General features: G+C 47.3%; 2 protein-coding genes across 2 annotated transcripts in view; both read right to left on the bottom strand.

The window, feature by feature from the left end:
- LOC122991864 overlaps positions 1 to 20748 on the bottom strand; it is a 29524-nt gene extending 8776 nt beyond the window's left edge. The window contains exons 1-25 of the mRNA XM_044365295.1: positions 20473 to 20748; positions 19608 to 20201; positions 18774 to 19373; positions 17909 to 18502; positions 17075 to 17674; positions 16210 to 16803; positions 15376 to 15975; positions 14511 to 15104; positions 13677 to 14276; positions 12812 to 13405; positions 11978 to 12577; positions 11113 to 11706; positions 10279 to 10878; positions 9414 to 10007; positions 8580 to 9179; positions 7715 to 8308; positions 6881 to 7480; positions 6016 to 6609; positions 5182 to 5781; positions 4317 to 4910; positions 3483 to 4082; positions 2618 to 3211; positions 1784 to 2383; positions 919 to 1512; positions 85 to 684 (exon numbers count right to left, since the gene is read on the bottom strand). Coding sequence (XP_044221230.1) covers positions 85 to 684; positions 919 to 1512; positions 1784 to 2383; positions 2618 to 3211; positions 3483 to 4082; positions 4317 to 4910; positions 5182 to 5781; positions 6016 to 6609; positions 6881 to 7480; positions 7715 to 8308; positions 8580 to 9179; positions 9414 to 10007; positions 10279 to 10878; positions 11113 to 11706; positions 11978 to 12577; positions 12812 to 13405; positions 13677 to 14276; positions 14511 to 15104; positions 15376 to 15975; positions 16210 to 16803; positions 17075 to 17674; positions 17909 to 18502; positions 18774 to 19373; positions 19608 to 20130 — 14257 coding nt within the window. The 5' untranslated portion in view covers positions 20131 to 20201; positions 20473 to 20748. The remainder of the gene's footprint in view (positions 1 to 84; positions 685 to 918; positions 1513 to 1783; positions 2384 to 2617; positions 3212 to 3482; positions 4083 to 4316; positions 4911 to 5181; positions 5782 to 6015; positions 6610 to 6880; positions 7481 to 7714; positions 8309 to 8579; positions 9180 to 9413; positions 10008 to 10278; positions 10879 to 11112; positions 11707 to 11977; positions 12578 to 12811; positions 13406 to 13676; positions 14277 to 14510; positions 15105 to 15375; positions 15976 to 16209; positions 16804 to 17074; positions 17675 to 17908; positions 18503 to 18773; positions 19374 to 19607; positions 20202 to 20472) is intronic.
- The window catches only part of LOC122992681, a 34978-nt gene continuing 30284 nt past the window's right edge, over positions 20622 to 25315 (bottom strand). Inside the window, 7 exon segments of the mRNA XM_044366550.1 lie at positions 20622 to 20662; positions 20758 to 21072; positions 21307 to 22006; positions 22122 to 22771; positions 23006 to 23705; positions 23821 to 24470; positions 24705 to 25298. Of these exon segments, the coding sequence (XP_044222485.1) occupies positions 20622 to 20662; positions 20758 to 21072; positions 21307 to 22006; positions 22122 to 22771; positions 23006 to 23705; positions 23821 to 24470; positions 24705 to 25298 (3650 nt within the window).

The following is a 25315-nucleotide window of genomic DNA, read 5'->3' as shown; positions in this document are numbered from 1 at the left end:
CATGACTTTCTTTCCTTCCTTCTAGTTAAAAAAAAGTCAGATAGCCCTTCAAGCCAGCAAGAGGATGTGCTTTTGTTGACATACCAGGTACAGTTGGTGACTCTGGGGTGACGTCAACAACCACAGCTTCCACGGAAGACTGAAGTTGTTGTTGGACACTGGGAAGGTCAGTGAATTCAGACACAGATAGAGCATAACTGGGGTCGTAGGATATCTTCTGCAGTTCTTTGCTATCAGAGCTCCTGGTTCCGATTGCAAAGGTCAAGACTCCCAGCTGTTTGAGAGCAGAAGCTGGTTCATCAACACTGTCAAAAGACCTTCCACCACTTAACAATATCAGCACCTGTGGGACTCCTTCCAGGCGCCTGCTTCCGGCAGAGGCCGTGAAGACATTATCCCTCACGAACTGGAGAGCTGCTCCAGTGTTGAGGGGTCTTCCGCCTTTGTGCCTCAAACCTTTAACAGTGTCAAGGACCTCGCCCTTTGTGGTGTACGTGTTCAGATAGAACTGGACAGCTGGATCTCTGCTGTACTGAACCACTGAGACACGGTCCTTGTTGTCATCCACACTGAGTGTCTCTACTACTCTTTGGACAAAGTCTCGCATAGCTGGGAATCCAGTTCTAGTACCATCAGATCCATCCAACAAGAACACAACATCCCTTCCTGGTGCCTTTCTGTCCACTAGGGAACACAAAATTTGAGACATATTTAGTTTCATGTGTCAAACCTTTCCCGTGTGAGAGTCAGATGATGAAAGCTGACCTCAACCTTTACAATTTACTCTATTAATGCTGGCACAAATGATTTTCTCCTAAGTGGCACTGGCTGACTCAAACTCAGTAAAAATACAATTTATTACACTTCAGTTTGCGTCCCACCATGATCGTGGGATGGAAAAATGGGTCACTTTCTTACCAGTTACTGTTGGTGTCATGGGCGTGGCCCTCACTAGCACTGTGCTCATTACAGAGGAGAGCTGTTCTTGGACACTGGGGAGGTCAGTGAAGTCAGACACTGATAGAGCGTAACTAGGGTCATATGATATCTTCTGCAGCTCTCTACTGTCAGAGTTCCTTGTTCCAATGCCAATGGCAAAGATGCCCTGCTGTTTGAGAGCAGAGGCTGGGGCATCGACATTGTCAAAAGAACTTCCACCATTTAGCAGGATCAACATCTGTGGAACACCTTGCAGGCGCCTACTCCCGGAGGTGTTTGTAAAGACGTTGTCCCTGACGTACTGGAGGGCTGCCCCGGTGTTGAGGGGTCTGCCTCCTTTGTGTTTCAGCCCTCTGACCGAATCCACAATATCCTCTCTGGTGGTGTACGTGTTCAGATAGAAATGGACCTCTGCATCTCTGCTGTACTGGACCACAGAGACACGGTCTTTGTTGTGTCCCACATTGAGTTTCTCCACCACTCTCTCAACAAAATCACGCATGGCAGGGAAGCCATTCCTTGTGCCATCGGAACCATCCAGAAGGAATACGATATCCTTTTTGGCAGTGTCAACTGAGAAAAAGACAGGAAGACAAACAATAAAAACCTCTGCAAAAAGTACGCTCGTGGCCTGATCATCAATTGGTGGGCCTGTTTTTTTGAAAGCGCCTAGCACTGCCTACTTCAATTTTAAAGACTTGGAAAGCACACCGCCACCTTTCTTTAAATGCACACATGGAGCTAAACAAGTATCACACTTCATGACTTTCTTTCCTTCCTTCTAGTTAAAAAAAAGTCAGATAGCCCTTCAAGCCAGCAAGAGGATGTGCTTTTGTTGACATACCAGGTACAGTTGGTGACTCTGGGGTGACGTCAACAACCACAGCTTCCACGGAAGACTGAAGTTGTTGTTGGACACTGGGAAGGTCAGTGAATTCAGACACAGATAGAGCATAACTGGGGTCGTAGGATATCTTCTGCAGTTCTTTGCTATCAGAGCTCCTGGTTCCGATTGCAAAGGTCAAGACTCCCAGCTGTTTGAGAGCAGAAGCTGGTTCATCAACACTGTCAAAAGACCTTCCACCACTTAACAATATCAGCACCTGTGGGACTCCTTCCAGGCGCCTGCTTCCGGCAGAGGCCGTGAAGACATTATCCCTCACGAACTGGAGAGCTGCTCCAGTGTTGAGGGGTCTTCCGCCTTTGTGCCTCAAACCTTTAACAGTGTCAAGGACCTCGCCCTTTGTGGTGTACGTGTTCAGATAGAACTGGACAGCTGGATCTCTGCTGTACTGAACCACTGAGACACAGTCCTTGTTGTCATCCACACTGAGTGTCTCTACTACTCTTTGGACAAAGTCTCGCATAGCTGGGAATCCAGTTCTAGTACCATCAGATCCATCCAACAAGAACACAACATCCCTTCCTGGTGCCTTTCTGTCCACTAGGGAACACAAAATTTGAGACATATTTAGTTTCATGTGTCAAACCTTTCCCGTGTGAGAGTCAGATGATGAAAGCTGACCTCAACCTTGACAATTTACTCTATTAATGCTGGCACAAATGATTTTCTCCTAAGTGGCACTGGCTGACTCAAACTCAGTAAAAATACAATTTATTACACTTCAGTTTGCGTCCCACCATGATCGTGGGATGGAAAAATGGGTCACTTTCTTACCAGTTACTGTTGGTGTCATGGGCGTGGCCCTCACTAGCACTGTGCTCATTACAGAGGAGAGCTGTTCTTGGACACTGGGGAGGTCAGTGAAGTCAGACACTGATAGAGCGTAACTAGGGTCATATGATATCTTCTGCAGCTCTCTACTGTCAGAGTTCCTTGTTCCAATGCCAATGGCAAAGATGCCCTGCTGTTTGAGAGCAGAGGCTGGGGCATCGACATTGTCAAAAGAACTTCCACCATTTAGCAGGATCAACATCTGTGGAACACCTTGCAGGCGCCTACTCCCGGAGGAGTTTGTAAAGACGTTGTCCCTGACGTACTGGAGGGCTGCCCCGGTGTTGAGGGGTCTGCCTCCTTTGTGTTTCAGCCCTCTGACCGAATCCACAATATCCTCTCTGGTGGTGTACGTGTTCAGATAGAAATGGACCTCTGCATCTCTGCTGTACTGGACCACAGAGACACGGTCTTTGTTGTGTCCCACATTGAGTTTCTCCACCACTCTCTCAACAAAATCACGCATGGCAGGGAAGCCATTCCTTGTGCCATCGGAACCATCCAGAAGGAATACGATATCCTTTTTGGCAGTGTCAACTGAGAAAAAGACAGGAAGACAAACAATAAAAACCTCTGCAAAAAGTACGCTCGTGGCCTGATCATCAATTGGTGGGCCTGTTTTTTTGAAAGCGCCTAGCACTGCCTACTTCAATTTTAAAGACTTGGAAAGCACACCGCCACCTTTCTTTAAATGCACACATGGAGCTAAACAAGTATCACACTTCATGACTTTCTTTCCTTCCTTCTAGTTAAAAAAAAGTCAGATAGCCCTTCAAGCCAGCAAGAGGATGTGCTTTTGTTGACATACCAGGTACAGTTGGTGACTCTGGGGTGACGTCAACAACCACAGCTTCCACGGAAGACTGAAGTTGTTGTTGGACACTGGGAAGGTCAGTGAATTCAGACACAGATAGAGCATAACTGGGGTCGTAGGATATCTTCTGCAGTTCTTTGCTATCAGAGCTCCTGGTTCCGATTGCAAAGGTCAAGACTCCCAGCTGTTTGAGAGCAGAAGCTGGTTCATCAACACTGTCAAAAGACCTTCCACCACTTAACAATATCAGCACCTGTGGGACTCCTTCCAGGCGCCTGCTTCCGGCAGAGGCCGTGAAGACATTATCCCTCACGAACTGGAGAGCTGCTCCAGTGTTGAGGGGTCTTCCGCCTTTGTGCCTCAAACCTTTAACAGTGTCAAGGACCTCGCCCTTTGTGGTGTACGTGTTCAGATAGAACTGGACAGCTGGATCTCTGCTGTACTGAACCACTGAGACACGGTCCTTGTTGTCATCCACACTGAGTGTCTCTACTACTCTTTGGACAAAGTCTCGCATAGCTGGGAATCCAGTTCTAGTACCATCAGATCCATCCAACAAGAACACAACATCCCTTCCTGGTGCCTTTCTGTCCACTAGGGAACACAAAATTTGAGACATATTTAGTTTCATGTGTCAAACCTTTCCCGTGTGAGAGTCAGATGATGAAAGCTGACCTCAACCTTTACAATTTACTCTATTAATGCTGGCACAAATGATTTTCTCCTAAGTGGCACTGGCTGACTCAAACTCAGTAAAAATACAATTTATTACACTTCAGTTTGCGTCCCACCATGATCGTGGGATGGAAAAATGGGTCACTTTCTTACCAGTTACTGTTGGTGTCATGGGCGTGGCCCTCACTAGCACTGTGCTCATTACAGAGGAGAGCTGTTCTTGGACACTGGGGAGGTCAGTGAAGTCAGACACTGATAGAGCGTAACTAGGGTCATATGATATCTTCTGCAGCTCTCTACTGTCAGAGTTCCTTGTTCCAATGCCAATGGCAAAGATGCCCTGCTGTTTGAGAGCAGAGGCTGGGGCATCGACATTGTCAAAAGAACTTCCACCATTTAGCAGGATCAACATCTGTGGAACACCTTGCAGGCGCCTACTCCCGGAGGTGTTTGTAAAGACGTTGTCCCTGACGTACTGGAGGGCTGCCCCGGTGTTGAGGGGTCTGCCTCCTTTGTGTTTCAGCCCTCTGACCGAATCCACAATATCCTCTCTGGTGGTGTACGTGTTCAGATAGAAATGGACCTCTGCATCTCTGCTGTACTGGACCACAGAGACACGGTCTTTGTTGTGTCCCACATTGAGTTTCTCCACCACTCTCTCAACAAAATCACGCATGGCAGGGAAGCCATTCCTTGTGCCATCGGAACCATCCAGAAGGAATACGATATCCTTTTTGGCAGTGTCAACTGAGAAAAAGACAGGAAGACAAACAATAAAAACCTCTGCAAAAAGTACGCTCGTGGCCTGATCATCAATTGGTGGGCCTGTTTTTTTGAAAGCGCCTAGCACTGCCTACTTCAATTTTAAAGACTTGGAAAGCACACCGCCACCTTTCTTTAAATGCACACATGGAGCTAAACAAGTATCACACTTCATGACTTTCTTTCCTTCCTTCTAGTTAAAAAAAAGTCAGATAGCCCTTCAAGCCAGCAAGAGGATGTGCTTTTGTTGACATACCAGGTACAGTTGGTGACTCTGGGGTGACGTCAACAACCACAGCTTCCACGGAAGACTGAAGTTGTTGTTGGACACTGGGAAGGTCAGTGAATTCAGACACAGATAGAGCATAACTGGGGTCGTAGGATATCTTCTGCAGTTCTTTGCTATCAGAGCTCCTGGTTCCGATTGCAAAGGTCAAGACTCCCAGCTGTTTGAGAGCAGAAGCTGGTTCATCAACACTGTCAAAAGACCTTCCACCACTTAACAATATCAGCACCTGTGGGACTCCTTCCAGGCGCCTGCTTCCGGCAGAGGCCGTGAAGACATTATCCCTCACGAACTGGAGAGCTGCTCCAGTGTTGAGGGGTCTTCCGCCTTTGTGCCTCAAACCTTTAACAGTGTCAAGGACCTCGCCCTTTGTGGTGTACGTGTTCAGATAGAACTGGACAGCTGGATCTCTGCTGTACTGAACCACTGAGACACGGTCCTTGTTGTCATCCACACTGAGTGTCTCTACTACTCTTTGGACAAAGTCTCGCATAGCTGGGAATCCAGTTCTAGTACCATCAGATCCATCCAACAAGAACACAACATCCCTTCCTGGTGCCTTTCTGTCCACTAGGGAACACAAAATTTGAGACATATTTAGTTTCATGTGTCAAACCTTTCCCGTGTGAGAGTCAGATGATGAAAGCTGACCTCAACCTTGACAATTTACTCTATTAATGCTGGCACAAATGATTTTCTCCTAAGTGGCACTGGCTGACTCAAACTCAGTAAAAATACAATTTATTACACTTCAGTTTGCGTCCCACCATGATCGTGGGATGGAAAAATGGGTCACTTTCTTACCAGTTACTGTTGGTGTCATGGGCGTGGCCCTCACTAGCACTGTGCTCATTACAGAGGAGAGCTGTTCTTGGACACTGGGGAGGTCAGTGAAGTCAGACACTGATAGAGCGTAACTAGGGTCATATGATATCTTCTGCAGCTCTCTACTGTCAGAGTTCCTTGTTCCAATGCCAATGGCAAAGATGCCCTGCTGTTTGAGAGCAGAGGCTGGGGCATCGACATTGTCAAAAGAACTTCCACCATTTAGCAGGATCAACATCTGTGGAACACCTTGCAGGCGCCTACTCCCGGAGGAGTTTGTAAAGACGTTGTCCCTGACGTACTGGAGGGCTGCCCCGGTGTTGAGGGGTCTGCCTCCTTTGTGTTTCAGCCCTCTGACCGAATCCACAATATCCTCTCTGGTGGTGTACGTGTTCAGATAGAAATGGACCTCTGCATCTCTGCTGTACTGGACCACAGAGACACGGTCTTTGTTGTGTCCCACATTGAGTTTCTCCACCACTCTCTCAACAAAATCACGCATGGCAGGGAAGCCATTCCTTGTGCCATCGGAACCATCCAGAAGGAATACGATATCCTTTTTGGCAGTGTCAACTGAGAAAAAGACAGGAAGACAAACAATAAAAACCTCTGCAAAAAGTACGCTCGTGGCCTGATCATCAATTGGTGGGCGTGTTTTTTTGAAAGCGCCTAGCACTGCCTACTTCAATTTTAAAGACTTGGAAAGCACACCGCCACCTTTCTTTAAATGCACACATGGAGCTAAACAAGTATCACACTTCATGACTTTCTTTCCTTCCTTCTAGTTAAAAAAAAGTCAGATAGCCCTTCAAGCCAGCAAGAGGATGTGCTTTTGTTGACATACCAGGTACAGTTGGTGACTCTGGGGTGACGTCAACAACCACAGCTTCCACGGAAGACTGAAGTTGTTGTTGGACACTGGGAAGGTCAGTGAATTCAGACACAGATAGAGCATAACTGGGGTCGTAGGATATCTTCTGCAGTTCTTTGCTATCAGAGCTCCTGGTTCCGATTGCAAAGGTCAAGACTCCCAGCTGTTTGAGAGCAGAAGCTGGTTCATCAACACTGTCAAAAGACCTTCCACCACTTAACAATATCAGCACCTGTGGGACTCCTTCCAGGCGCCTGCTTCCGGCAGAGGCCGTGAAGACATTATCCCTCACGAACTGGAGAGCTGCTCCAGTGTTGAGGGGTCTTCCGCCTTTGTGCCTCAAACCTTTAACAGTGTCAAGGACCTCGCCCTTTGTGGTGTACGTGTTCAGATAGAACTGGACAGCTGGATCTCTGCTGTACTGAACCACTGAGACACGGTCCTTGTTGTCATCCACACTGAGTGTCTCTACTACTCTTTGGACAAAGTCTCGCATAGCTGGGAATCCAGTTCTAGTACCATCAGATCCATCCAACAAGAACACAACATCCCTTCCTGGTGCCTTTCTGTCCACTAGGGAACACAAAATTTGAGACATATTTAGTTTCATGTGTCAAACCTTTCCCGTGTGAGAGTCAGATGATGAAAGCTGACCTCAACCTTTACAATTTACTCTATTAATGCTGGCACAAATGATTTTCTCCTAAGTGGCACTGGCTGACTCAAACTCAGTAAAAATACAATTTATTACACTTCAGTTTGCGTCCCACCATGATCGTGGGATGGAAAAATGGGTCACTTTCTTACCAGTTACTGTTGGTGTCATGGGCGTGGCCCTCACTAGCACTGTGCTCATTACAGAGGAGAGCTGTTCTTGGACACTGGGGAGGTCAGTGAAGTCAGACACTGATAGAGCGTAACTAGGGTCATATGATATCTTCTGCAGCTCTCTACTGTCAGAGTTCCTTGTTCCAATGCCAATGGCAAAGATGCCCTGCTGTTTGAGAGCAGAGGCTGGGGCATCGACATTGTCAAAAGAACTTCCACCATTTAGCAGGATCAACATCTGTGGAACACCTTGCAGGCGCCTACTCCCGGAGGAGTTTGTAAAGACGTTGTCCCTGACGTACTGGAGGGCTGCCCCGGTGTTGAGGGGTCTGCCTCCTTTGTGTTTCAGCCCTCTGACCGAATCCACAATATCCTCTCTGGTGGTGTACGTGTTCAGATAGAAATGGACCTCTGCATCTCTGCTGTACTGGACCACAGAGACACGGTCTTTGTTGTGTCCCACATTGAGTTTCTCCACCACTCTCTCAACAAAATCACGCATGGCAGGGAAGCCATTCCTTGTGCCATCGGAACCATCCAGAAGGAATACGATATCCTTTTTGGCAGTGTCAACTGAGAAAAAGACAGGAAGACAAACAATAAAAACCTCTGCAAAAAGTACGCTCGTGGCCTGATCATCAATTGGTGGGCCTGTTTTTTTGAAAGCGCCTAGCACTGCCTACTTCAATTTTAAAGACTTGGAAAGCACACCGCCACCTTTCTTTAAATGCACACATGGAGCTAAACAAGTATCACACTTCATGACTTTCTTTCCTTCCTTCTAGTTAAAAAAAAGTCAGATAGCCCTTCAAGCCAGCAAGAGGATGTGCTTTTGTTGACATACCAGGTACAGTTGGTGACTCTGGGGTGACGTCAACAACCACAGCTTCCACGGAAGACTGAAGTTGTTGTTGGACACTGGGAAGGTCAGTGAATTCAGACACAGATAGAGCATAACTGGGGTCGTAGGATATCTTCTGCAGTTCTTTGCTATCAGAGCTCCTGGTTCCGATTGCAAAGGTCAAGACTCCCAGCTGTTTGAGAGCAGAAGCTGGTTCATCAACACTGTCAAAAGACCTTCCACCACTTAACAATATCAGCACCTGTGGGACTCCTTCCAGGCGCCTGCTTCCGGCAGAGGCCGTGAAGACATTATCCCTCACGAACTGGAGAGCTGCTCCAGTGTTGAGGGGTCTTCCGCCTTTGTGCCTCAAACCTTTAACAGTGTCAAGGACCTCGCCCTTTGTGGTGTACGTGTTCAGATAGAACTGGACAGCTGGATCTCTGCTGTACTGAACCACTGAGACACGGTCCTTGTTGTCATCCACACTGAGTGTCTCTACTACTCTTTGGACAAAGTCTCGCATAGCTGGGAATCCAGTTCTAGTACCATCAGATCCATCCAACAAGAACACAACATCCCTTCCTGGTGCCTTTCTGTCCACTAGGGAACACAAAATTTGAGACATATTTAGTTTCATGTGTCAAACCTTTCCCGTGTGAGAGTCAGATGATGAAAGCTGACCTCAACCTTTACAATTTACTCTATTAATGCTGGCACAAATGATTTTCTCCTAAGTGGCACTGGCTGACTCAAACTCAGTAAAAATACAATTTATTACACTTCAGTTTGCGTCCCACCATGATCGTGGGATGGAAAAATGGGTCACTTTCTTACCAGTTACTGTTGGTGTCATGGGCGTGGCCCTCACTAGCACTGTGCTCATTACAGAGGAGAGCTGTTCTTGGACACTGGGGAGGTCAGTGAAGTCAGACACTGATAGAGCGTAACTAGGGTCATATGATATCTTCTGCAGCTCTCTACTGTCAGAGTTCCTTGTTCCAATGCCAATGGCAAAGATGCCCTGCTGTTTGAGAGCAGAGGCTGGGGCATCGACATTGTCAAAAGAACTTCCACCATTTAGCAGGATCAACATCTGTGGAACACCTTGCAGGCGCCTACTCCCGGAGGTGTTTGTAAAGACGTTGTCCCTGACGTACTGGAGGGCTGCCCCGGTGTTGAGGGGTCTGCCTCCTTTGTGTTTCAGCCCTCTGACCGAATCCACAATATCCTCTCTGGTGGTGTACGTGTTCAGATAGAAATGGACCTCTGCATCTCTGCTGTACTGGACCACAGAGACACGGTCTTTGTTGTGTCCCACATTGAGTTTCTCCACCACTCTCTCAACAAAATCACGCATGGCAGGGAAGCCATTCCTTGTGCCATCGGAACCATCCAGAAGGAATACGATATCCTTTTTGGCAGTGTCAACTGAGAAAAAGACAGGAAGACAAACAATAAAAACCTCTGCAAAAAGTACGCTCGTGGCCTGATCATCAATTGGTGGGCCTGTTTTTTTGAAAGCGCCTAGCACTGCCTACTTCAATTTTAAAGACTTGGAAAGCACACCGCCACCTTTCTTTAAATGCACACATGGAGCTAAACAAGTATCACACTTCATGACTTTCTTTCCTTCCTTCTAGTTAAAAAAAAGTCAGATAGCCCTTCAAGCCAGCAAGAGGATGTGCTTTTGTTGACATACCAGGTACAGTTGGTGACTCTGGGGTGACGTCAACAACCACAGCTTCCACGGAAGACTGAAGTTGTTGTTGGACACTGGGAAGGTCAGTGAATTCAGACACAGATAGAGCATAACTGGGGTCGTAGGATATCTTCTGCAGTTCTTTGCTATCAGAGCTCCTGGTTCCGATTGCAAAGGTCAAGACTCCCAGCTGTTTGAGAGCAGAAGCTGGTTCATCAACACTGTCAAAAGACCTTCCACCACTTAACAATATCAGCACCTGTGGGACTCCTTCCAGGCGCCTGCTTCCGGCAGAGGCCGTGAAGACATTATCCCTCACGAACTGGAGAGCTGCTCCAGTGTTGAGGGGTCTTCCGCCTTTGTGCCTCAAACCTTTAACAGTGTCAAGGACCTCGCCCTTTGTGGTGTACGTGTTCAGATAGAACTGGACAGCTGGATCTCTGCTGTACTGAACCACTGAGACACGGTCCTTGTTGTCATCCACACTGAGTGTCTCTACTACTCTTTGGACAAAGTCTCGCATAGCTGGGAATCCAGTTCTAGTACCATCAGATCCATCCAACAAGAACACAACATCCCTTCCTGGTGCCTTTCTGTCCACTAGGGAACACAAAATTTGAGACATATTTAGTTTCATGTGTCAAACCTTTCCCGTGTGAGAGTCAGATGATGAAAGCTGACCTCAACCTTTACAATTTACTCTATAAATGCTGGCACAAATGATTTTCTCCTAAGTGGCACTGGCTGACTCAAACTCAGTAAAAATACAATTTATTACACTTCAGTTTGCGTCCCACCATGATCGTGGGATGGAAAAATGGGTCACTTTCTTACCAGTTACTGTTGGTGTCATGGGCGTGGCCCTCACTAGCACTGTGCTCATTACAGAGGAGAGCTGTTCTTGGACACTGGGGAGGTCAGTGAAGTCAGACACTGATAGAGCGTAACTAGGGTCATATGATATCTTCTGCAGCTCTCTACTGTCAGAGTTCCTTGTTCCAATGCCAATGGCAAAGATGCCCTGCTGTTTGAGAGCAGAGGCTGGGGCATCGACATTGTCAAAAGAACTTCCACCATTTAGCAGGATCAACATCTGTGGAACACCTTGCAGGCGCCTACTCCCGGAGGAGTTTGTAAAGACGTTGTCCCTGACGTACTGGAGGGCTGCCCCGGTGTTGAGGGGTCTGCCTCCTTTGTGTTTCAGCCCTCTGACCGAATCCACAATATCCTCTCTGGTGGTGTACGTGTTCAGATAGAAATGGACCTCTGCATCTCTGCTGTACTGGACCACAGAGACACGGTCTTTGTTGTGTCCCACATTGAGTTTCTCCACCACTCTCTCAACAAAATCACGCATGGCAGGGAAGCCATTCCTTGTGCCATCGGAACCATCCAGAAGGAATACGATATCCTTTTTGGCAGTGTCAACTGAGAAAAAGACAGGAAGACAAACAATAAAAACCTCTGCAAAAAGTACGCTCGTGGCCTGATCATCAATTGGTGGGCCTGTTTTTTTGAAAGCGCCTAGCACTGCCTACTTCAATTTTAAAGACTTGGAAAGCACACCGCCACCTTTCTTTAAATGCACACATGGAGCTAAACAAGTATCACACTTCATGACTTTCTTTCCTTCCTTCTAGTTAAAAAAAAGTCAGATAGCCCTTCAAGCCAGCAAGAGGATGTGCTTTTGTTGACATACCAGGTACAGTTGGTGACTCTGGGGTGACGTCAACAACCACAGCTTCCACGGAAGACTGAAGTTGTTGTTGGACACTGGGAAGGTCAGTGAATTCAGACACAGATAGAGCATAACTGGGGTCGTAGGATATCTTCTGCAGTTCTTTGCTATCAGAGCTCCTGGTTCCGATTGCAAAGGTCAAGACTCCCAGCTGTTTGAGAGCAGAAGCTGGTTCATCAACACTGTCAAAAGACCTTCCACCACTTAACAATATCAGCACCTGTGGGACTCCTTCCAGGCGCCTGCTTCCGGCAGAGGCCGTGAAGACATTATCCCTCACGAACTGGAGAGCTGCTCCAGTGTTGAGGGGTCTTCCGCCTTTGTGCCTCAAACCTTTAACAGTGTCAAGGACCTCGCCCTTTGTGGTGTACGTGTTCAGATAGAACTGGACAGCTGGATCTCTGCTGTACTGAACCACTGAGACACGGTCCTTGTTGTCATCCACACTGAGTGTCTCTACTACTCTTTGGACAAAGTCTCGCATAGCTGGGAATCCAGTTCTAGTACCATCAGATCCATCCAACAAGAACACAACATCCCTTCCTGGTGCCTTTCTGTCCACTAGGGAACACAAAATTTGAGACATATTTAGTTTCATGTGTCAAACCTTTCCCGTGTGAGAGTCAGATGATGAAAGCTGACCTCAACCTTTACAATTTACTCTATTAATGCTGGCACAAATGATTTTCTCCTAAGTGGCACTGGCTGACTCAAACTCAGTAAAAATACAATTTATTACACTTCAGTTTGCGTCCCACCATGATCGTGGGATGGAAAAATGGGTCACTTTCTTACCAGTTACTGTTGGTGTCATGGGCGTGGCCCTCACTAGCACTGTGCTCATTACAGAGGAGAGCTGTTCTTGGACACTGGGGAGGTCAGTGAAGTCAGACACTGATAGAGCGTAACTAGGGTCATATGATATCTTCTGCAGCTCTCTACTGTCAGAGTTCCTTGTTCCAATGCCAATGGCAAAGATGCCCTGCTGTTTGAGAGCAGAGGCTGGGGCATCGACATTGTCAAAAGAACTTCCACCATTTAGCAGGATCAACATCTGTGGAACACCTTGCAGGCGCCTACTCCCGGAGGAGTTTGTAAAGACGTTGTCCCTGACGTACTGGAGGGCTGCCCCGGTGTTGAGGGGTCTGCCTCCTTTGTGTTTCAGCCCTCTGACCGAATCCACAATATCCTCTCTGGTGGTGTACGTGTTCAGATAGAAATGGACCTCTGCATCTCTGCTGTACTGGACCACAGACACACGGTCTTTGTTTTGTCCCACATTGAGTTTCTCCACCACTCTCTCAACAAAATCACGCATGGCAGGGAAGCCATTCCTTGTGCCATCGGAACCATCCAGAAGGAATACGATATCCTTTTTGGCAGTGTCAACTGAGAAAAAGACAGGAAGACAAACAATAAAAACCTCTGCAAAAAGTACGCTCGTGGCCTGATCATCAATTGGTGGGCCTGTTTTTTTGAAAGCGCCTAGCACTGCCTACTTCAATTTTAAAGACTTGGAAAGCACACCGCCACCTTTCTTTAAATGCACACATGGAGCTAAACAAGTATCACACTTCATGACTTTCTTTCCTTCCTTCTAGTTAAAAAAAAGTCAGATAGCCCTTCAAGCCAGCAAGAGGATGTGCTTTTGTTGACATACCAGGTACAGTTGGTGACTCTGGGGTGACGTCAACAACCACAGCTTCCACGGAAGACTGAAGTTGTTGTTGGACACTGGGAAGGTCAGTGAATTCAGACACAGATAGAGCATAACTGGGGTCGTAGGATATCTTCTGCAGTTCTTTGCTATCAGAGCTCCTGGTTCCGATTGCAAAGGTCAAGACTCCCAGCTGTTTGAGAGCAGAAGCTGGTTCATCAACACTGTCAAAAGACCTTCCACCACTTAACAATATCAGCACCTGTGGGACTCCTTCCAGGCGCCTGCTTCCGGCAGAGGCCGTGAAGACATTATCCCTCACGAACTGGAGAGCTGCTCCAGTGTTGAGGGGTCTTCCGCCTTTGTGCCTCAAACCTTTAACAGTGTCAAGGACCTCGCCCTTTGTGGTGTACGTGTTCAGATAGAACTGGACAGCTGGATCTCTGCTGTACTGAACCACTGAGACACGGTCCTTGTTGTCATCCACACTGAGTGTCTCTACTACTCTTTGGACAAAGTCTCGCATAGCTGGGAATCCAGTTCTAGTACCATCAGATCCATCCAACAAGAACACAACATCCCTTCCTGGTGCCTTTCTGTCCACTAGGGAACACAAAATTTGAGACATATTTAGTTTCATGTGTCAAACCTTTCCCGTGTGAGAGTCAGATGATGAAAGCTGACCTCAACCTTTACAATTTACTCTATTAATGCTGGCACAAATGATTTTCTCCTAAGTGGCACTGGCTGACTCAAACTCAGTAAAAATACAATTTATTACACTTCAGTTTGCGTCCCACCATGATCGTGGGATGGAAAAATGGGTCACTTTCTTACCAGTTACTGTTGGTGTCATGGGCGTGGCCCTCACTAGCACTGTGCTCATTACAGAGGAGAGCTGTTCTTGGACACTGGGGAGGTCAGTGAAGTCAGACACTGATAGAGCGTAACTAGGGTCATATGATATCTTCTGCAGCTCTCTACTGTCAGAGTTCCTTGTTCCAATGCCAATGGCAAAGATGCCCTGCTGTTTGAGAGCAGAGGCTGGGGCATCGACATTGTCAAAAGAACTTCCACCATTTAGCAGGATCAACATCTGTGGAACACCTTGCAGGCGCCTACTCCCGGAGGAGTTTGTAAAGACGTTGTCCCTGACGTACTGGAGGGCTGCCCCGGTGTTGAGGGGTCTGCCTCCTTTGTGTTTCAGCCCTCTGACCGAATCCACAATATCCTCTCTGGTGGTGTACGTGTTCAGATAGAAATGGACCTCTGCATCTCTGCTGTACTGGACCACAGAGACACGGTCTTTGTTGTGTCCCACATTGAGTTTCTCCACCACTCTCTCAACAAAATCACGCATGGCAGGGAAGCCATTCCTTGTGCCATCGGAACCATCCAGAAGGAATACGATATCCTTTTTGGCAGTGTCAACTGAGAAAAAGACAGGAAGACAAACAATAAAAACCTCTGCAAAAAGTACGCTCGTGGCCTGATCATCAATTGGTGGGCGTGTTTTTTTGAAAGCGCCTAGCACTGCCTACTTCAATTTTAAAGACTTGGAAAGCACACCGCCACCTTTCTTTAAATGCACACATGGAGCTAAACAAGTATCACACTTCATGACTTTCTTTCCTTCCTTCTAGTTAAAAAAAAGTCAGATAGCCCTTCAAGCCAGCAAGAGGATGTGCTTTTGTTGACATACCAGGTACAGTTGGTGACTCTGGGGTGACGTCAACAACCACAGCTTCCACGGAAGACTGAAGTTGTTGTTGGACACTGGGAAGGTCAGTGAATTCAGACACAGATAGAGCATAACTGGGGTCGTAGGATATCTTCTGCAGTTCTTTGCTATCAGAGCTCCTGGTTCCGATTGCAAAGGTCAAGACTCCCAGCTGTTTGAGAGCAGAAGCTGGTTCATCAACACTGTCAAAAGACCTTCCACCACTTAACAATATCAGCACCTGTGGGACTCCTTCCAGGCGCCTGCTTCCGGCAGAGGCCGTGAAGACATTATCCCTCACGAACTGGAGAGCTGCTCCAGTGTTGAGGGGTCTTCCGCCTTTGTGCCTCAAACCTTTAACAGTGTCAAGGACCTCGCCCTTTGTGGTGTACGTGTTCAGATAGAACTGGACAGCTGGATCTCTGCTGTACTGAACCACTGAGACACGGTCCTTGTTGTCATCCACACTGAGTGTCTCTACTACTCTTTGGACAAAGTCTCGCATAGCTGGGAATCCAGTTCTAGTACCATCAGATCCATCCAACAAGAACACAACATCCCTTCCTGGTGCCTTTCTGTCCACTAGGGAACACAAAATTTGAGACATATTTAGTTTCATGTGTCAAACCTTTCCCGTGTGAGAGTCAGATGATGAAAGCTGACCTCAACCTTTACAATTTACTCTATTAATGCTGGCACAAATGATTTTCTCCTAAGTGGCACTGGCTGACTCAAACTCAGTAAAAATACAATTTATTACACTTCAGTTTGCGTCCCACCATGATCGTGGGATGGAAAAATGGGTCACTTTCTTACCAGTTACTGTTGGTGTCATGGGCGTGGCCCTCACTAGCACTGTGCTCATTACAGAGGAGAGCTGTTCTTGGACACTGGGGAGGTCAGTGAAGTCAGACACTGATAGAGCGTAACTAGGGTCATATGATATCTTCTGCAGCTCTCTACTGTCAGAGTTCCTTGTTCCAATGCCAATGGCAAAGATGCCCTGCTGTTTGAGAGCAGAGGCTGGGGCATCGACATTGTCAAAAGAACTTCCACCATTTAGCAGGATCAACATCTGTGGAACACCTTGCAGGCGCCTACTCCCGGAGGAGTTTGTAAAGACGTTGTCCCTGACGTACTGGAGGGCTGCCCCGGTGTTGAGGGGTCTGCCTCCTTTGTGTTTCAGCCCTCTGACCGAATCCACAATATCCTCTCTGGTGGTGTACGTGTTCAGATAGAAATGGACCTCTGCATCTCTGCTGTACTGGACCACAGAGACACGGTCTTTGTTGTGTCCCACATTGAGTTTCTCCACCACTCTCTCAACAAAATCACGCATGGCAGGGAAGCCATTCCTTGTGCCATCGGAACCATCCAGAAGGAATACGATATCCTTTTTGGCAGTGTCAACTGAGAAAAAGACAGGAAGACAAACAATAAAAACCTCTGCAAAAAGTACGCTCGTGGCCTGATCATCAATTGGTGGGCCTGTTTTTTTGAAAGCGCCTAGCACTGCCTACTTCAATTTTAAAGACTTGGAAAGCACACCGCCACCTTTCTTTAAATGCACACATGGAGCTAAACAAGTATCACACTTCATGACTTTCTTTCCTTCCTTCTAGTTAAAAAAAAGTCAGATAGCCCTTCAAGCCAGCAAGAGGATGTGCTTTTGTTGACATACCAGGTACAGTTGGTGACTCTGGGGTGACGTCAACAACCACAGCTTCCACGGAAGACTGAAGTTGTTGTTGGACACTGGGAAGGTCAGTGAATTCAGACACAGATAGAGCATAACTGGGGTCGTAGGATATCTTCTGCAGTTCTTTGCTATCAGAGCTCCTGGTTCCGATTGCAAAGGTCAAGACTCCCAGCTGTTTGAGAGCAGAAGCTGGTTCATCAACACTGTCAAAAGACCTTCCACCACTTAACAATATCAGCACCTGTGGGACTCCTTCCAGGCGCCTGCTTCCGGCAGAGGCCGTGAAGACATTATCCCTCACGAACTGGAGAGCTGCTCCAGTGTTGAGGGGTCTTCCGCCTTTGTGCCTCAAACCTTTAACAGTGTCAAGGACCTCGCCCTTTGTGGTGTACGTGTTCAGATAGAACTGGACAGCTGGATCTCTGCTGTACTGAACCACTGAGACACGGTCCTTGTTGTCATCCACACTGAGTGTCTCTACTACTCTTTGGACAAAGTCTCGCATAGCTGGGAATCCAGTTCTAGTACCATCAGATCCATCCAACAAGAACACAACATCCCTTCCTGGTGCCTTTCTGTCCACTAGGGAACACAAAATTTGAGACATATTTAGTTTCATGTGTCAAACCTTTCCCGTGTGAAAGTCAGATGATGAAAGCTGACCTCAACCTTTACAATTTACTCTATAAATGCTGGCACAAATGATTTTCTCCTAAGTGGCACTGGCTGACTCAAACTCAGTAAAAATACAATTTATTACACTTCAGTTTGCGTCCCACCATGATCGTGGGATGGAAAAATGGGTCACTTTCTTACCAGTTACTGTTGGTGTCATGGGCGTGGCCCTCACTAGCACTGTGCTCATTACAGAGGAGAGCTGTTCTTGGACACTGGGGAGGTCAGTGAAGTCAGACACTGATAGAGCGTAACTAGGGTCATATGATATCTTCTGCAGCTCTCTACTGTCAGAGTTCCTTGTTCCAATGCCAATGGCAAAGATGCCCTGCTGTTTGAGAGCAGAGGCTGGGGCATCGACATTGTCAAAAGAACTTCCACCATTTAGCAGGATCAACATCTGTGGAACACCTTGCAGGCGCCTACTCCCGGAGGAGTTTGTAAAGACGTTGTCCCTGACGTACTGGAGGGCTGCCCCGGTGTTGAGGGGTCTGCCTCCTTTGTGTTTCAGCCCTCTGACCGAATCCACAATATCCTCTCTGGTGGTGTACGTGTTCAGATAGAAATGGACCTCTGCATCTCTGCTGTACTGGACCACAGAGACACGGTCTTTGTTGTGTCCCACATTGAGTTTCTCCACCACTCTCTCAACAAAATCACGCATGGCAGGGAAGCCATTCCTTGTGCCATCGGAACCATCCAGAAGGAATACGATATCCTTTTTGGCAGTGTCAACTGAGAAAAAGACAGGAAGACAAACAATAAAAACCTCTGCAAAAAGTACGCTCGTGGCCTGATCATCAATTGGTGGGCCTGTTTTTTTGAAAGCGCCTAGCACTGCCTACTTCAATTTTAAAGACTTGGAAAGCACACCGCCACCTTTCTTTAAATGCACACATGGAGCTAAACAAGTATCACACTTCATGACTTTCTTTCCTTCCTTCTAGTTAAAAAAAAGTCAGATAGCCCTTCAAGCCAGCAAGAGGATGTGCTTTTGTTGACATACCAGGTACAGTTGGTGACTCTGGGGTGACGTCAACAACCACAGCTTCCACGGAAGACTGAAGTTGTTGTTGGACACTGGGAAGGTCAGTGAATTCAGACACAGATAGAGCATAACTGGGGTCGTAGGATATCTTCTGCAGTTCTTTGCTATCAGAGCTCCTGGTTCCGATTGCAAAGGTCAAGACTCCCAGCTGTTTGAGAGCAGAAGCTGGTTCATCAACACTGTCAAAAGACCTTCCACCACTTAACAATATCAGCACCTGTGGGACTCTTTCCAGGCGCCTGCTTCCGGCAGAGGCCGTGAAGACATTATCCCTCACGAACTGGAGAGCTGCTCCAGTGTTGAGGGGTCTTCCGCCTTTGTGCCTCAAACCTTTAACAGTGTCAAGGACCTCGCCCTTTGTGGTGTACGTGTTCAGATAGAACTGGACAGCTGGATCTCTGCTGTACTGAACCACTGAGACACGGTCCTTGTTGTCATCCACACTGAGTGTCTCTACTACTCTTTGGACAAAGTCTCGCATAGCTGGGAATCCAGTTCTAGTACCATCAGATCCATCCAACAAGAACACAACATCCCTTCCTGGTGCCTTTCTGTCCACTAGGGAACACAAAATTTGAGACATATTTAGTTTCATGTGTCAAACCTTTCCCGTGTGAAAGTCAGATGATGAAAGCTGACCTCAACCTTTACAATTTACTCTATTAATGCTGGCACAAATGATTTTCTCCTAAGTGGCACTGGCTGACTCAAACTCAGTAAAAATACAATTTATTACACTTCAGTTTGCGTCCCACCATGATCGTGGGATGGAAAAATGGGTCACTTTCTTACCAGTTACTGTTGGTGTCATGGGCGTGGCCCTCACTAGCACTGTGCTCATTACAGAGGAGAGCTGTTCTTGGACACTGGGGAGGTCAGTGAAGTCAGACACTGATAGAGCGTAACTAGGGTCATATGATATCTTCTGCAGCTCTCTACTGTCAGAGTTCCTTGTTCCAATGCCAATGGCAAAGATGCCCTGCTGTTTGAGAGCAGAGGCTGGGGCATCGACATTGTCAAAAGAACTTCCACCATTTAGCAGGATCAACATCTGTGGAACACCTTGCAGGCGCCTACTCCCGGAGGAGTTTGTAAAGACGTTGTCCCTGACGTACTGGAGGGCTGCCCCGGTGTTGAGGGGTCTGCCTCCTTTGTGTTTCAGCCCTCTGACCGAATCCACAATATCCTCTCTGGTGGTGTACGTGTTCAGATAGAAATGGACCTCTGCATCTCTGCTGTACTGGACCACAGACACACGGTCTTTGTTTTGTCCCACATTGAGTTTCTCCACCACTCTCTCAACAAAATCACGCATGGCAGGGAAGCCATTCCTTGTGCCATCGGAACCATCCAGAAGGAATACGATATCCTTTTTGGCAGTGTCAACTGAGAAAAAGACAGGAAGACAAACAATAAAAACCTCTGCAAAAAGTACGCTCGTGGCCTGATCATCAATTGGTGGGCGTGTTTTTTTGAAAGCGCCTAGCACTGCCTACTTCAATTTTAAAGACTTGGAAAGCACACCGCCACCTTTCTTTAAATGCACACATGGAGCTAAACAAGTATCACACTTCATGACTTTCTTTCCTTCCTTCTAGTTAAAAAAAAGTCAGATAGCCCTTCAAGCCAGCAAGAGGATGTGCTTTTGTTGACATACCAGGTACAGTTGGTGACTCTGGGGTGACGTCAACAACCACAGCTTCCACGGAAGACTGAAGTTGTTGTTGGACACTGGGAAGGTCAGTGAATTCAGACACAGATAGAGCATAACTGGGGTCGTAGGATATCTTCTGCAGTTCTTTGCTATCAGAGCTCCTGGTTCCGATTGCAAAGGTCAAGACTCCCAGCTGTTTGAGAGCAGAAGCTGGTTCATCAACACTGTCAAAAGACCTTCCACCACTTAACAATATCAGCACCTGTGGGACTCCTTCCAGGCGCCTACTTCCGGCAGAGGCCGTGAAGACATTATCCCTCACGAACTGGAGAGCTGCTCCAGTGTTGAGGGGTCTTCCGCCTTTGTGCCTCAAACCTTTAACAGTGTCAAGGACCTCGCCCTTTGTGGTGTACGTGTTCAGATAGAACTGGACAGCTGTATCTCTGCTGTACTGAACCACTGAGACACGGTCCTTGTTGTCATCCACACTGAGTGTCTCTACTACTCTTTGGACAAAGTCTCGCATAGCTGGGAATCCAGTTCTAGTACCATCAGATCCATCCAACAAGAACACAACATCCCTTCCTGGTGCCTTTCTGTCCACTAGGGAACACAAAATTTGAGACATATTTAGTTTCATGTGTCAAACCTTTCCCGTGTGAGAGTCAGATGATGAAAGCTGACCTCAACCTTTACAATTTACTCTATTAATGCTGGCACAAATGATTTTCTCCTAAGTGGCACTGGCTGACTCAAACTCAGTAAAAATACAATTTATTACACTTCAGTTTGCGTCCCACCATGATCGTGGGATGGAAAAATGGGTCACTTTCTTACCAGTTACTGTTGGTGTCATGGGCGTGGCCCTCACTAGCACTGTGCTCATTACAGAGGAGAGCTGTTCTTGGACACTGGGGAGGTCAGTGAAGTCAGACACTGATAGAGCGTAACTAGGGTCATATGATATCTTCTGCAGCTCTCTACTGTCAGAGTTCCTTGTTCCAATGCCAATGGCAAAGATGCCCTGCTGTTTGAGAGCAGAGGCTGGGGCATCGACATTGTCAAAAGAACTTCCACCATTTAGCAGGATCAACATCTGTGGAACACCTTGCAGGCGCCTACTCCCGGAGGAGTTTGTAAAGACGTTGTCCCTGACGTACTGGAGGGCTGCCCCGGTGTTGAGGGGTCTGCCTCCTTTGTGTTTCAGCCCTCTGACCGAATCCACAATATCCTCTCTGGTGGTGTACGTGTTCAGATAGAAATGGACCTCTGCATCTCTGCTGTACTGGACCACAGACACACGGTCTTTGTTTTGTCCCACATTGAGTTTCTCCACCACTCTCTCAACAAAATCACGCATGGCAGGGAAGCCATTCCTTGTGCCATCGGAACCATCCAGAAGGAATACGATATCCTTTTTGGCAGTGTCAACTGAGAAAAAGACAGGAAGACAAACAATAAAAACCTCTGCAAAAAGTACGCTCGTGGCCTGATCATCAATTGGTGGGCCTGTTTTTTTGAAAGCGCCTAGCACTGCCTACTTCAATTTTAAAGACTTGGAAAGCACACCGCCACCTTTCTTTAAATGCACACATGGAGCTAAACAAGTATCACACTTCATGACTTTCTTTCCTTCCTTCTAGTTAAAAAAAAGTCAGATAGCCCTTCAAGCCAGCAAGAGGATGTGCTTTTGTTGACATACCAGGTACAGTTGGTGACTCTGGGGTGACGTCAACAACCACAGCTTCCACGGAAGACTGAAGTTGTTGTTGGACACTGGGAAGGTCAGTGAATTCAGACACAGATAGAGCATAACTGGGGTCGTAGGATATCTTCTGCAGTTCTTTGCTATCAGAGCTCCTGGTTCCGATTGCAAAGGTCAAGACTCCCAGCTGTTTGAGAGCAGAAGCTGGTTCATCAACACTGTCAAAAGACCTTCCACCACTTAACAATATCAGCACCTGTGGGACTCTTTCCAGGCGCCTGCTTCCGGCAGAGGCCGTGAAGACATTATCCCTCACGAACTGGAGAGCTGCTCCAGTGTTGAGGGGTCTTCCGCCTTTGTGCCTCAAACCTTTAACAGTGTCAAGGACCTCGCCCTTTGTGGTGTACGTGTTCAGATAGAACTGGACAGCTGGATCTCTGCTGTACTGAACCACTGAGACACGGTCCTTGTTGTCATCCACACTGAGTGTCTCTACTACTCTTTGGACAAAGTCTCGCATAGCTGGGAATCCAGTTCTAGTACCATCAGATCCATCCAACAAGAACACAACATCCCTTCCTGGTGCCTTTCTGTCCACTAGGGAACACAAAATTTGAGACATATTTAGTTTCATGTGTCAAACCTTTCCCGTGTGAAAGTCAGATGATGAAAGCTGACCTCAACCTTTACAATTTACTCTATTAATGCTGGCACAAATGATTTTCTCCTAGGTGGCACTGGCTGACTCAAATTCAGTAAAAATACAATTTATTACACTTCAGTTTGCGTCCCACCATGATCGTGGGATGGAAAAATGGGTCACTTTCTTACCAGTTACTGTTGGTGTCATGGGCGTGGCCCTCACTAGCACTGTGCTCATTACAGAGGAGAGCTGTTCTTGGACACTGGGGAGGTCAGTGAAGTCAGACACTGATAGAGCGTAACTAGGGTCATATGATATCTTCTGCAGCTCTCTACTGTCAGAGTTCCTTGTTCCAATGCCAATGGCAAAGATGCCCTGCTGTTTGAGAGCAGAGGCTGGGGCATCGACATTGTCAAAAGAACTTCCACCATTTAGCAGGATCAACATCTGTGGAACACCTTGCAGGCGCCTACTCCCGGAGGAGTTTGTAAAGACGTTGTCCCTGACGTACTGGAGGGCTGCCCCGGTGTTGAGGGGTCTGCCTCCTTTGTGTTTCAGCCCTCTGACCGAATCCACAATATCCTCTCTGGTGGTGTACGTGTTCAGATAGAAATGGACCTCTGCATCTCTGCTGTACTGGACCACAGACACACGGTCTTTGTTTTGTCCCACATTGAGTTTCTCCACCACTCTCTCAACAAAATCACGCATGGCAGGGAAGCCATTCCTTGTGCCATCGGAACCATCCAGAAGGAATACGATATCCTTTTTGGCAGTGTCAACTGAGAAAAAGACAGGAAGACAAACAATAAAAACCTCTGCAAAAAGTACGCTCGTGGCCTGATCATCAATTGGTGGGCCTGTTTTTTTGAAAGCGCCTAGCACTGCCTACTTCAATTTTAAAGACTTGGAAAGCACACCGCCACCTTTCTTTAAATGCACACATGGAGCTAAACAAGTATCACACTGCATGACTTTCTTTCCTTCCTTCTAGTTAAAAAAAAGTCAGATAGCCCTTCAAGCCAGCAAGAGGATGTGCTTTTGTTGACATACCAGGTACAGTTGGTGACTCTGGGGTGACGTCAACAACCACAGCTTCCACGGAAGACTGAAGTTGTTGTTGGACACTGGGAAGGTCAGTGAATTCAGACACAGATAGAGCATAACTGGGGTCGTAGGATATCTTCTGCAGTTCTTTGCTATCAGAGCTCCTGGTTCCGATTGCAAAGGTCAAGACTCCCAGCTGTTTGAGAGCAGAAGCTGGTTCATCAACACTGTCAAAAGACCTTCCACCACTTAACAATATCAGCACCTGTGGGACTCTTTCCAGGCGCCTGCTTCCGGCAGAGGCCGTGAAGACATTATCCCTCACGAACTGGAGAGCTGCTCCAGTGTTGAGGGGTCTTCCGCCTTTGTGCCTCAAACCTTTAACAGTGTCAAGGACCTCGCCCTTTGTGGTGTATGTGTTCAGATAGAACTGGACAGCTGGATCTCTGCTGTACTGAACCACTGAGACACGGTCCTTGTTGTCATCCACACTGAGTGTCTCTACTACTCTTTGGACAAAGTCTCGCATAGCTGGGAATCCAGTTCTAGTACCATCAGATCCATCCAACAAGAACACAACATCCCTTCCTGGTGCCTTTCTGTCCACTAGGGAACACAAAATTTGAGACATATTTAGTTTCATGTGTCAAACCTTTCCCGTGTGAGAGTCAGATGATGAAAGCTGACCTCAACCTTTACAATTTACTCTATTAATGCTGGCACAAATGATTTTCTCCTAAGTGGCACTGGCTGACTCAAATTCAGTAAAAATACAATTTATTACACTTCAGTTTGCGTCCCACCATGATCGTGGGATGGAAAAATGGGTCACTTTCTTACCAGTTACTGTTGGTGTCATGGGCGTGGCCCTCACTAGCACTGTGCTCATTACAGAGGAGAGCTGTTCTTGGACACCGGGGAGGTCAGTGAAGTCAGACACTGATAGAGTGTAACTAGGGTCATATGATATCTTCTGCAGCTCTCTACTGTCAGAGTTCCTTGTTCCAATGCCAATGGCAAAGATGCCCTGCTGTTTGAGAGCAGAGGCTGGGGCATCGACATTGTCAAAAGAACTTCCACCATTTAGCAGGATCAACATCTGTGGAACACCTTGCAGGCGCCTACTCCCGGAGGAGTTTGTAAAGACGTTGTCCCTGACGTACTGGAGGGCTGCCCCGGTGTTGAGGGGTCTGCCTCCTTTGTGTTTCAGCCCTCTGACCGAATCCACAATATCCTCTCTGGTGGTGTACGTGTTCAGATAGAAATGGACCTCTGCATCTCTGCTGTACTGGACCACAGAGACACGGTCTTTGTTTTGTCCCACATTGAGTTTCTCCACCACTCTCTCAACAAAATCAAGCATGGCAGGGAAGCCATTCCTTGTGCCATCGGAACCATCCAGAAGGAATACGATATCCTTTTTGGCAGTGTCAACTGAGAAAAAGAGAGGA

This window comes from Thunnus albacares, chromosome 11 (assembly GCF_914725855.1).
Source record: "Thunnus albacares chromosome 11, fThuAlb1.1, whole genome shotgun sequence".
Lineage (NCBI taxonomy): Eukaryota > Metazoa > Chordata > Actinopteri > Scombriformes > Scombridae > Thunnus > Thunnus albacares.
Note: the sequence above shows the minus strand (reverse complement) of the source record. Positions and strands in the feature narration are given on the sequence as shown.